Source organism: Tursiops truncatus, chromosome 16 (genome assembly GCF_011762595.2).
Source record: "Tursiops truncatus isolate mTurTru1 chromosome 16, mTurTru1.mat.Y, whole genome shotgun sequence".
In the NCBI taxonomy this organism is placed as follows: Eukaryota; Metazoa; Chordata; class Mammalia; order Artiodactyla; family Delphinidae; genus Tursiops; species Tursiops truncatus.
The window spans coordinates 79777215-79790529 of record NC_047049.1 but is presented as its reverse complement, the minus strand read 5'-3'; the positions used below and the strand labels follow the sequence as shown (position 1 = coordinate 79790529).

General features: G+C 44.2%; 1 protein-coding gene across 16 annotated transcripts in view; it reads right to left on the bottom strand.

The window, feature by feature from the left end:
- SIPA1L2 (signal induced proliferation associated 1 like 2) overlaps positions 1 to 13315 on the bottom strand; it is a 235693-nt gene that overhangs the window by 62909 nt on the left and 159469 nt on the right. For all 16 annotated transcript variants that reach the window (XM_033841437.2, XM_033841438.2, XM_033841439.2 and 13 more), the window contains 2 exons: positions 9842 to 9945; positions 1001 to 1158 (listed from right to left, as the gene is read on the bottom strand). In XM_033841437.2, coding sequence (XP_033697328.1) covers positions 1001 to 1158; positions 9842 to 9945 — 262 coding nt within the window. The remainder of the gene's footprint in view (positions 1 to 1000; positions 1159 to 9841; positions 9946 to 13315) is intronic.

The following is a 13315-nucleotide window of genomic DNA, read 5'->3' as shown; positions in this document are numbered from 1 at the left end:
AGACCGGCTCTTTTACTGACACCCCACAAGGCAGGAGCCTTCGGGGACAGCTGCTTCCTAAGGAAGAGCATGGGTACAGGAAGGGCAGGCCTTGTCAGTCTCGGGATTCCAAGGCACCTGGATGGCCTTTTGAAATCACCAAAGCGAGTGTCAAACCCCTATCTCGACACACCACCACACCACCGTGTGCGTGTTTCCAAGCTCTTAGACGGGAAGAAACATTTTACCACCAGAATGCGCCTCTTTCAGGGAAGCACTGAAATGGCCAGATCCTCCACTTCTGAGGCTGTTATCAATGAAGCGATGGTCTGGCAGGGGCTGGAGGAAGTCTTTAACATTGAGGAAAGGTGAAACCTAGGACTGTGAACTGCTAGGAATTTCACTGTTTCAAAATGGGAAGAAGACAATTATTTCTTACAGAAAGTACCTGAGTGTAAGACTTCTCTGGTGGCGCAGTGGTTAAGAATCCACCTGCCATTGCTGGGGACACGGGTTCGATCCCTGGTCCGGGAAGATCCCACATGCCGCAGAACAACTAAGCCCGTGCGCCGCCAACTACTGAGCCTGCGCTCTAGAGCCCGCGAGCCACAACTACTGAGCCCGCGTGCCACAACTACTGAAGCCCGCATGCTGAGAGCCCGTGCTCCACAACAAGAGAAGCCACCGCAATGAGAAGCCCGCGCACCGCAACAAAGAGTAGCCCCCGCTCGCCGCAACTAGAGAAAGCCCGCGCGCAGCAACAAAGACCCAATGTGGCCAAAAATAAAATGAAAGAAATGAAAGAAAAGAAAAGAAACAAAGAAAAGAAAGAAAGAAAGGAAAGAAAGAAAAGAAAGAAAGAAAGAAAGTGCCTGAGTGAAGACTGTGGGAAATATAATTAGAAAAAAAAAAAGGATAATTATGGGCATAGAAATAATAATTGGAAAACTAATTGGAAGACATTTTGGGGAATGAGGTCCTGTTGGAACAACCCTGGGAGCATGAACCGCCAGGGACTCACCTGTAACACACATTTTCAGTGCACGGATTATGCACTTTGACTATGACAAAGACATGTTGAAAGTGGGACCGGATGCTTTTTGGAGTAAAAGGAAGTGCTCCAGGCTCTTGGAAAACAATGGTCACGATGTCATTTCCTATGTGCCTTTTCCTCAGGAGCTGCAGTCAGGAAAGTGAACACACACACACACAGAGTTACAGACACGGTTTTCTGTAAAGACAAGATACGTAAATGTATACAGTTCACTCAGCATTCAATTTCAAGGAGTTTTTTAGAAAAGCAGAGTCATCCTTCGGAAGCTAGGGCTCCTTGACATGGCTGCGTCCAAAGACCTACGGAAAGAAAAGCCTCGATATTTAAGTTCATCTTTTGCTTTGAAAGGCAACTGGTGTTCTCTCTCCTTTTCATCTTTATCACTTTTTGCCCTGAAATCATAGCACATTAGAGCTAAAATCGCTTTAAGGAATCTTGTAGATTAAGCTCTTCGACTTAAAAGGAGGAGACGGCAGAGCGTCCAGGGGAAGGTACAGTGGCTGAAAGTCCTGCACGAGGGTGTCAGGGGCTTACATGACACGTGCATTTCTGCAACAAAAATACAGAAGACTGTTATTTTGGCGGCTGGTATATTCAAGCTAATTAACTGAAATCTAGCCTTTTCAATGTATTTCAGGAACAGAGAATTCCACCAGATTACCAGTTGGAAAACCCAATAAATTACAAATGCATCAGGAGAGAAGGAACCCCAGGTCAGTAACACCTGAACCCCTTTATTGCGATGTTCCTTCTGCCGAGAATGCCCCCTTCCCCCCAAGTCTCTCCTAGACCACTCAGGTCTCTGCTGAGCTACCAACACACTGGAAAGAACGTCCTTGGAGGGACTGCACAGGCCCTGCACCCATACCCCAGGCCCATGGCGACCACATTAGCTGTCGCGTCCTGTTCTAAGTCTTGGTTTACTTCTCCTGCGTCAGGTCATAATCATGACGAGGGCAGGAGATGTATCTCGTTGACTTTTGGTTTCCCAGTTTCTAATGGGCTGCCCAGGACACAGCAGACACCCACACACACATTGGCTAAGTGAAATAACAAGCGTTACAAACACACAATCACAGCCACGTAACACCACGCAAGAAAATTGTGACCAACTGTGAATACACGCCAACAAATCCATACACTCCGTAAGCTTACGCACCTAAAGCCATCAGGACCTGTGCTCCCAGAGTCTGGGACCCTCAGTTTTCACAGAGACGGTAATCCTTACATGAGTTGGTGATGTCACTGCAGGAACGGGGTAATCTCGGGCAGCAAATCTCTCCTTACGAGCAATAACAGAGGCAACAAGCTCGCGCTTCAATTTATTTGGCACTTACGGAACATACTTCACTGTAAAGAGCATTAATTTCAACTTTTAAAAACCTTTTAAACCCAGATACAAAAAGGATTTCATTGTCAGGCCCCTGACTTGTGATCTAGCATGACAAAAGGCCTGGAAAAGTGGGAACGAAATGTCCTTTCTTCCAGAGTTCCCTACTATGGGCCAGTTAAATCGCTGACTCATATGGTGGAAAACTGCTATTTAAATCCCGACGGTTAAAGTTATAAGCACACAAAAATCGTTTTACTGCCTGAGTGAAGTTTTGAAAGCTATACTAATATCCATGAATGAGCCAGCTGTCGTCTTAAAAATGTTCGCTAGATATTTAAGTAAAAGGTGACATTTTAAGATGCGCGTAAAAAAATCAGTAGCAAACTAGTCATCTATTCACTGTGTTACTATTTACCCATCCTAGAGTGGACACAGATGTTAACCACAGTAAACATTTCATGAAAAGAAAAGAAAACAAGGCAAGCACACGTATCGAAAACAAGCATCATGGGACTTCCCCAGCCGACCAGTGGTTACGACTCCTCGCTTCCACTACGGGGGGGGCGGGGTTTGATCCCTGGTCGGGGAACTAAGATCCGGCAAGCCGCACAGCGCGGCCAGAAACGTAAATAAAAAAATAAAACAAGCATCATGACAAGCTGAAAACTGTATGAGGCTAAGATATATTCTTCCCTCGTTTCCGCAATAACTGAAATACATGATTCACGTGTACTGTGACAGGACAACAAAATCCAGGAACAAATGAAAAATGGAAGGAAAACCTGAACTACCTAACGGTGTGTTCAATGTATTTGCTGAGCACGAACACAGTGGCCTACACTGTACTTTCCTCTATATCCTTGAAACGTGGGAATTCTCGAACTCCTTGAAACACGGGAATTCTCAGACTGACGAGAAGATAGATGGAGCTTGCGGGGGCCAAGGCCACATATGGAATTCTAGGCCCCTCCTTCCCCAGTGACTAGGGCGTCCGCTGGCCACCCTCCTGGGTTAACCTCAGAGGGCAGCCCAGCCTCATTAGTCAGTGAAACGCGGACAGCTATTCCTACCCATTTCTCTTGCTCCTGAAGGAAGACCATGGGTCCAGTTCTACACTTCACCACGGGAACATTTAAAGCGCAAGTGAAAGGAAACTTTAAGGCTAGTTACCTCGACGACGTGCCAACCCGCCTTTGCCCCTTTGTAAGCATATTCTTTTGCTTTGTAAAATGGGCTAGAAATAGTTTTAAAATTCTAGTTACTTTAACCACGGTCACAAAATGCACTTTGTAGAAAAAGTGCAGGGGAGGGCGGGGAACAAGGAGATTCATTAAGAAGAGGAAAATAGGGCTTCCCTGGTGGCGCAGTGGTTGAGAGTCCGCCTGCCGGTGCAGGGGACACGGGTTCGTGCCCCGGTCTGGGAAGATCCCACATGCCGCAGAGCGGCTGGGCCTGTGAGCCATGGCCGCTGAGCCTGAGCGTCCGGGGCCTGTGCTCCGCAACGAGAGAGGCCACAACAGTGAGAGGCCCGCGTACCACAAAAAAAAAAAAAAAAAAAAAAGAGGAAAATAAAATCTCAAGCTCTCTGTAGAGAATAAACAATGAAAAATGAACACCTGGCCCATCAATAGGATATCTGAATCTTTTTAGAGACTAAAGAAATACAGCATCTGGCAGGTTCACGGAAACATTCATTGTCAGACAGTGAACAACCTAAGTAATTCTTGGGCTTCTTATATAAAGGTTAGGGTTCTCTTCAGCAGTTAGTTATGTCTTGTTCTAACTCGTCAATGAAATTCTGTAGACGTCGACTCCGGAAATGGAAGCGGAAAGGGCACGGCAGCCCATAAACCAGGTCGGCCCAGCAAGACAGCAAGGCAAGTTCCTGGTCACCAAGACGCCGCCGGAGCTATTTCGGGGATTAAGGAACGACGTCTTCTAGGCCTTTCCAGACGTGAGAAGCTCCTAACACTTCTTCAGTGCCAAGAGGGCCAACTCAAGAGTCTTCAACCGCGAGAGTGAGTTAATAAATATTGTATTAGATTTACAGAGTCAATTCTGCTAACTTCCCGACACTTGATTCAAGCTGTGAGCCAGGAATAAGCTCTTGGTATGACAAGGAAAGTGAAACTGTGATTCTTCACCCAATTCCCTGACAAAAAACATACAGATGCTACAGAAATAGCAACCTGTGGGTTTATCTTCAATTCCTTAGACACACTTCAGGGTTTCACAGGTCCAGTTTTAACTTCATCCAAGAACTAAAAGCAAGTGAAAATCAACCAACCTCCAGGCAGCTGCATATGCATCGAAAATGGCATGAAGTTGAACTTGGTTAGAGCTACCAGCCTCTATGCAAATAGGATCGCTTGTTAAATTCTTTTTTAAAAAAAACCTGGGAAGTTTAAAAAAAAAAAAAAAAAAAAGCATGTCGCACCTGATTCTGGAGGAGAGGGGGAAAGAGGCTGCACCGTCACAAGAAGATGTGACGCGGCTGGGATGTCGTTCAGAAGAAGTCTCTCAGGGTCAGCGATGAGAAAGCTTAATTTGAAACTGGAGAAGGCGGATCTCCAGAGAGAGGTTCTTGTCTTAAGAAGCAAACATGTGAAAATGAGCATGATTTCAAAGAGAAAACTGCATCGTTTAATGATTACAAGTTCTGAAATTCAAAGAGATGAGTTCAGAAGTGAGGAAAAAAATTAAATGTATCCCGTTTTGAAAAAACAGTCATAAATTCTGGATCTCAGTCCTTGGGGTATCGTCGGAAAGCCCCAGCAGTAGGAGCAGGGCTGACAAAGACTGGTCTGTCCCGATCCTTCCCGGAGTCTGACCCCGTCACCCCCCCCTCCCCTTCTGGACAGCCACCCTATCCCTGCAACACGCCCACCTGTCTCTGCAGCAGGCACCTTGCGTTCGCCAACCCTTGCTTAGAAAGTGTCTCCCCTTTACACGGTGCGCTAGCTTCTCCTCCTTCAGGGACCATCCTAACTTTGCACACTTGCACACAGAACATACACAAACACACATGCATGCACACAACACAGCCCCCTCATATTCTCTGTACTCAAAAGAGCATGTACCAGTGGTCAGCATTTTGCTCTCATTTTTAAGAGACATCTATAAAGTTTCCTGTATAAAGACACAGAAAAAGTGAACATAGAATAGTAGTCTGACCAGCAAGAAAGAGGGGGAAAACCTACACACATTACCACATAAATACAAAAGATCTTGCCTCCTTTGCTTCCACAAAAAAGTGACCTCTAATTAACCACTGTGATCTCAGATCAGTAAGAAAAGTTCAAATTTAATCACCGTTTCAAGGATGCATTGTTGATTTACCATTCTATATAACCAATATAAAAATATTATATAAAATACTTTACCAATGGCAAGAGTAGAGGCACAAACCAGCTAAGCAAGACTGAATATTTTGGAAATGGAGAAACAAAAATAAACCAAGAATGCAGATTTTTAATGATTTAATAACAAAGTGAAGATAAGAAAAGATTATGACGATACAAATGTTTCTCTTCTGAAACTGGGCAATACCAGCCCTTCTGCAAAGCAATAATTCTTATTATCTGGTATAAGTACACATTCTTCTTTCTGGCCTGGGAATAAAGCTAATCATGAAAAGCTGGATATGCCTTTGATGCTTCCAAAATATTCCAGATTACTATTTATAGGTGAACCCAAGAGCAGTCAGGACCTGGCTGTAGAGAGAGCACTTAATGAGATAGATTCCTCCAATATTTAAATGGCTCCTCAGCTGTACCAATTAGGGACTTACAGAAGTATGTACACAAACCTTTTAAGGCAGGGGCTGACCATCTGTGTAAATTATATGCAGAAGGGGTTCCAGCCTAGCCTAACAAGCTCTGTCCCTATTTCCTCTGTAGATATCAAGCCCATCCCTAGGCTAAGACCAGGATTCTTCAGATGGAATCTCAGAAACCCAGGGGTTTTGTCTTTTTCCTTAGGGACCTCCATGGAGCTCGGAAACCCCTTCCAAGCAGGGCAGTTCTAACATTACACATGCATTCACACACACACACAAAAGTTTACTGTGTGCCAGGAACCATGCTACCTTCATCTGTTTATATACTTAGTTTGTCTCTGCCAAAGTGAAGTCCCACTGATAACACCCCATGATGGCTTAACTACGAGCTGTCTATAGGACAAGCAGGAGGGAAGCAGCCAGGGGACACAGTCCTGGGAAAAGTGGACTGACTGACTGCCAAGCAGACCCAGAGAGAGACCTGGGGGATTTGACTGAAAAGGGAAAACACTCCAAGAACGGGCTTCCTTATCTGGCTACGTTTTCTTTGTAAGAGTCCAGACATTCCAAAGATTGAACTCTCTTGCAACTGTCATGGACCCTCTGAAGACTTTTAATACATCTTGGAATCAGCTTTCAGCTTGATTTATTACAAGAACAAACACAAGAAATTGTATCTGCTGTGGATGCATCTAGAACAGTGAAAGAGTCACAAATACCACGGGGCTGATGAGGCCAAAGTCACAGGCGCAATTCACGTACAGACCAGTTAACTTCGCTAAGCTGTGTGGCCTCAAACTGCAGTCATGAACCCGGATGGTCACTTCAGACACTATGCCCTTGGTATTACCATAATCTGTGGGCACGGGTGGGGTGGGTGCGAGAGACGGCAAAGTAGCACCGCCTGCAACAGATCTGGAAAGTCCGTGTTCCAAGACTGCACAGCGCCATCACTGATCTATGACCAGGATATTCTGGTCGTGATTAGCAAAGTATTAAATGTCAAAGTAAAAATGATTTCCTGAAATTATTGGTAAATTAGTCCCTTCCTTTCTTAACTATTCAGGCCTTAGCTTTTCATGATAGGTCTTTAGCACTGGGAACAGGAAGATAAAATGCAAATTAAGTCATCTAAAATACTTGTCCTCTCTATCTCATAAGTTCTAAATTATAATAACACCTAAAACTTATTGAGCACACTCTGTGCCAGCACTATTTAGAGTGCTTTATACATATTAACTCACCTAATTCTAACCACCATCTAAGAAAGGTTCATTCATTCAACAAATGTTAATTGACTGCTCTCCACGTTCTGGGCAGTGGTTCTGTGTGCATACAACACGCCGTGAAGAAAGAGGTAACAGTCTCTACCTTCAGGGATAAAGGAAAATAAAGCACAGACAACTGTGCCCAAGGTCACAAAGCTAAGTAGCTGGGATTCATATCCAGGAAGGTTCTAGAATTCTTGCTCTTAAGAACTACATTTTTCTGCTGAAGCTTTTTGCCCACCTAGAAGGAGGAAGCCTCAAAGAAGGCCCTAGAATCACGGAATTCGAAACACTAAGAGGGAGATGCTATGCATCATCTTGTCCAAATACGCTCAGGTGTGCCACTCCTCCCCACTTCCAAACCCTCGGAAGGTATCTCAAAAATACAGCATTCTTCCCGCCTGAGCCGCGGTGTAGAGTTCTTTCTTCTCAGTACAGGGCTCCAAGCACGCACTGCTGGCCACCTAGACCACATCCTCATTATATAATTGTCCAATTTCTTGAGAGACTAAGAATCTTTTCCAAGGCCACAAGGCAAATGACTACAATAAGTTCAGAATACAAGTCCAATGACTCTTATCCCCCATCCTACACTCATCCCTTGTATACTGCGATTACTCGCCTACATCCTACGTTGAGTACGTAGATTTCCCAATGAAACACATATAAGATCATATATATTCTACACATAGCAAGAGCAATTAAAGAAGCAAAACAAGCAGTTTTCTACCTCTAATGCGTCGGCATAACATTCAATGCCACGGATTCTCACTCAAGATAAAAAAGGAAAACAAAAATGGAACCAACAAGTCTTTAGGCTACGGAGTTTGTAATATACTATCTCAATGTACAGGGATTTTTGGTTTTTTAATCTCCCACTTGGGAAGTTGAAAACACCCACGTACCTCACTCCCCACCCCCATCCTTCCATCCACCTTTTTATGTGCAGGACTTTTCGGGGAGAGTTTCAGTGAAAGAAACTCTGGTACAAAGAACTCATAAAACCACACTTTTAATTACTGTTCAATAAAAAGGGGACGGGGGAAGCCAGCTTTGAGTTCTGGTAACAGCAAAGTCAAGGGACTTTGAAATTTCAGAGGTTGCCCTCTGAGCAACAACACAGTGGATTCGGAGTCCAGTGACTCGGGTAACTGGGGAGCTGGCAGGGCCTTGTGAGTTGAACGCTCCATGAGTGGGGTCCAAAGGCACTGGTTCTATTTCCACTAACCTACTGACTGGGTCTCTGGGCCTGAGTCAGCCCTATCAGGTTTCTCAGCAACAACTCACCCAGAGTTTAATTACTGGATGATCGCAAAAGTATCTGCAAGGACAACTGCATGGTCTAAAATCGAGCATCTTAACACTGAGTGAGTCTATATGGCATTATTCCAAATAAACGTTTGAAGAGCTAGAAATCCTTTAGTTTACAACATGTGTAAAATTCATACGTGTGATCTAGGGATTGTAACTCCATGTCATAAAAAACATACAGACACGTGATCAAAAGACAGATCCTCTGAAGGTAATGGGCAGAACTCTGATTACTAGAAAACCCTGTAGAAAATACAGGAAGGACAAGGGATTGAGGTTAAGTATTAGGTAGAAAAAAACCATCCAGCAATTACCACGGGAAGAGGAATAAACAGAGGAGCTACAGCCCCAAATGTGACAAAGCCGGGCTGGGGGTCAGGGGCCTCTTCTTCCTCTTGGCTGGGGGATCTAAGGTGGTTCTTCCCACCGGGGAACAGGGCAAGTGGCCTCGCTGGGAAAATGCACCCCTTGACTACCTTCATTGCATTTCATGAGCATTCAGAAAACACGTAAAAAAGAAAGACAAAGTTCTCTGCAACAATTAAGTTTCATTCACGTGACAAATGCTTATTGAACAACTACTGTGTAGTCCCTGCTGCTTTAACTTACAGCAAAGGAGTGCGGTTACGTGACATCAGCAAAATTAAGTTTTCTAAGCGTGGAAACAAACCTTGCTTTAACTCTGCACTCACCCCAAATGTAATCAAACCCCTAAAATTAAAGAACGCCACGAGTGAGTTACAAGATTCTTTCTTACAATATTTTCTAGAAGTTATCTACCCACACGCAGAAACGGAAGGTCAGGTTACATTAGTTGACCTCTTCTGTAATTAATACAGTTGACGCTGCTTCCCATTAAGAGTTTGCCTGGCAAGCAATCCAGGTGAGTGTGGAAGAGTTTCTAAGTTCTGTAAGAAAAGAGTGCAGTAAAACGTGTGCCGTAATAATCCCTTTAAAGCCCAAACACTTCCAGATGATAAAAGAGTCAAAGACTACGAATGCCATTCAAGGAGAAAAACCTACTGATGCTTTGCAAATTCGAAATACACTGACAGCATGGAAGGGCTGCCCTCGGAGGTGGCATTTGTTGTGGGGGTGGGGGTGGGAGGAGGCCGTACCTGCTGCCTGTTGTTGGGCGTGTGTGGGAGCATGGTGCACACATGGAACATAAGCTCGTAGTCTTTGTACGTCGTGTACAGGGAATGCGTTCCTGTAGAATCAGCTGAAAACAAAGATTAATTGCAAGAACAAGTTAGGCCACTGCAGATTAGCAATTCAACACTTAGAAGGTCATTATTACAAAAGGCAATTCAACCGAAAAGAACAGACCTCCCAACGATAAAGGACCAGTGTCTTGGGGGTGGCCCCGCTCTCTCACTAGGCCCTGTTGCTCCCACTTTCCAGCCCACGCCTGCGGCCTGAGTTTTGCCATCTGCTCTCGCCCAGGCGCTTTCTACTGAATGCGTGGCTTCCCCTCTCTTTTCTTCTACACTCCTGCCTTCGCAGTGCTAACTCAGATGACCCACATGCGCGAGATGCTGCTACCACAAGAAGTACAGGTGAGCACAGGAGGAGGTGTGGCCTGGCGCCGGTCTGGGTGCAATTATTAGACGGGGCTGAGCTAACCAGAAGTTATCCTTGCCCCACTGTGTGTGTGTGCGCGTGCGTGTGCGTGTGTCTACAGTTAATTATCAGTTATTCTTGGGCACTTGACCCTCCAGAACCGAGAAAAATGAAACAGGATTGACTTCATATGGAAATGGGAACGAAAGACGTTAAGGATTTCTTCCCTGAATGATGGAAGTAATTTTCTTCTCTTTCTGACAGGCAACGCGATGATGCAGTCATGTGATTAAGACCAGGGAGGATGAATGTGATCTCTTACTGCATATTATGCTCTGATACATGTTAAAAAAACTATGACATCCGAATCCCTGTTAATCATGCAGCTATTCATCTTTTGAAAAGCAGAATGATTCTGTGCAAATTCGAAACCCATCTGTATTATCAACAGATTACCTCACTGAGAGTTTCAGACACCCAAACCAACAGTGACTATACAACGTTTAAGTAATAATTTTAGGACGGAGGTTTGAACCACTTTGCATATGGATAAAGACAAAGAGATAAATAGAAATTAAGATGTAAACAGAACTCAAGACTGCCCTTCTCAATCCTTGATCTATATACAGGTTTATCGTCTACCTTTTAAACAACAATAAACAATACTGTTCGATATTACTGAAAACAAAGTTTATTCCATTGTGTTTGTTGGGGAAACTCTAAGTAGTGATCTTGGGCTAACCTTTTTTTAATCTGAAAATTAAAATGTTTACTTTAAGAACATTAAAACACTTAACCTTCATGGGCATTTATTATTTTCTTTCTAAATCATGCAACATATTCTTATTTCCAACATTTATATCCAACTCAGAAATAGTCCTGAAAATCCTCCAGGAAAAAGTATTGCATACAGTTTTGTGCTGAGAGGTACTCACAGAAGGAAATTTCACGCAGAAGGGGAGTATGTAGAATGCTAATCTATGGATACTGATAAATTAACTTGCAGACGGTCAGAGAGGATATTCATCTAATAAGCTCTATATTATCCAGCCCCCATTTTCTCTTTTAGCTATTCATTAACTGCGTATTTGTTATTTTTCTTAGGACTTCTTAGAGAGTAATCTTCCATTTCAACTGTCTTGTCTCAGGACCTTAAGGATGAAACGTGGCTTTGGAAGTGAGCAGGCCGGTCATGAGGGAATGACGACTGTTCCTCCCACGAAGAAGTAACACTGAAGGTCAGAGGACGAACTAACCCTGCAGGTTCAATGACTCCCCTCACAACACTGCTACTACGATGCTTAAAATTCAGTAAGAGAAATGCTGACAGATATTTCACAGTCTGGTCAATGGGCTTCAGATTCAGGAATTCATAATGAAAAAAGAAAAATGCACTTTTAGGGGGAAGGGGGAGAAACATTCCCAAAAACGTGGTCATAATTTGTCCATCCCAAGTAGTGCTAAAGGACGAATTTCTAAAATTAAGTATTCAATATTTTCAAAGTTTTTATTTTAAACATCAGAAGGGTAATGCAAAAGGTCAGCTCAAGCTTGTTCAAGGGTTTGCTGCAAATATTTCTGTTCAAAAGGAGATACGGGGGGCTTTCCTGGTGGCGCAGTGGTTAAGAATCCGCCTGCCAATGCAGGGGACACGGGTTCGAGCCCTGGTCCGAGAAGTTCCCACATGCCGTGGAGCAACTGAACCTGCATGCCACAACTACTGAGTCTGCGCTCTAGAGCCCGTGAGCCGCAACTACTGAGCCCGCATGCCACAACTACTGAAGCTCATGCACCTAGAGCCTGTGCTCTGCAACAAGAGAAGCCACCGCAGTGAGAAGCCCGCACACTGTACCAAAGAGTAGCCCCTGCTCACCGCAACTAGAGAAAGCCTGCACGCAGCAACGAAGACCCAACGCAGCCAAAAATAAATAAATAAATATATTTAAAAAAAGAGAGAGAGAGAGATACAGGGCCATCACGGCAGTCTCCGGTTTTATCATTCTCTGCAGCCAACCAAAGAAAGGCTGGCCACGGCCTGGGGGTCTATATTCTACTGGATAGCAGAGCACCTTAGCAGCTCACAGCGCCTCTATTCCTACCCCATTTCATTCTGTACTTAAGAGAGGAACAACCCATTTTAAATCTGGAAGGGACATCTCAGATACTCTAGCCCGAAACTCTGACTTTTCTTTGTGAAGAAAATGAGGCCCAGATTTGCCCAAGGTCCTGTGGGCAGGCGGAATGAAAACTGCAACACAACTCTCCTGTATTTAAGAAGGAAGATATTTTTTTTTGCCCACTGCATGAAAGACATACTTTTTATTTGACCACTCCACGAAACGTAATTCTTAGAGACCTCCTCTCTAAAGGCATGCCATGATTTCTTTGCATCTCATAGAAGGTCCTGCTCATAAAAATAAAAGACTCGCTGATTATTAGAATGAACATATCAAAATCCTGTTCTGATGTTATCATTTCCTTGCACTAAAGTACACAGCACTACCTCTGTAATGTATTAAAGACATCTCTTAAGTCATGAAAACTCCAAGCTGATGTCAATTCTATACATAGGAAAATATCTGCATTACCTCTGCTTTAGTTTTATAGAACGTACAGCTCAGAAGCTCTTAAAATGCTTCCCCAATCCACCCCACAGCAGAGGGACGGCAGGCATGCATAGCAATGAGTCCACGTTGGCAGTGGTTCTCCTGGAAGGACGTCCCTAAGGCTGGCACGCCAGCACCTCTAGGGGGTATGTGGCGGTCTGTGGGTAAGGGGAGTTTGCACAGGAAACAGAGGAGAAAACCAGAAAAGGTCTCCCTGATCCTTCTTAAAAGATGTGGATACTTGCAATGGCTGTCACAAATTATTTTCTAACCTTAACATTTCTGAGGCATGAGCTATCCACATTCAGCCTAATAGTCAAACTCCAACCTTGGCGTGTGTGGAGGACACACAGGGCCCGCATGTGAGCCAACACCGTGTCCAGGTCTTGCGATCTACCCTCTAAGTGTAACGTTCAAAAACAG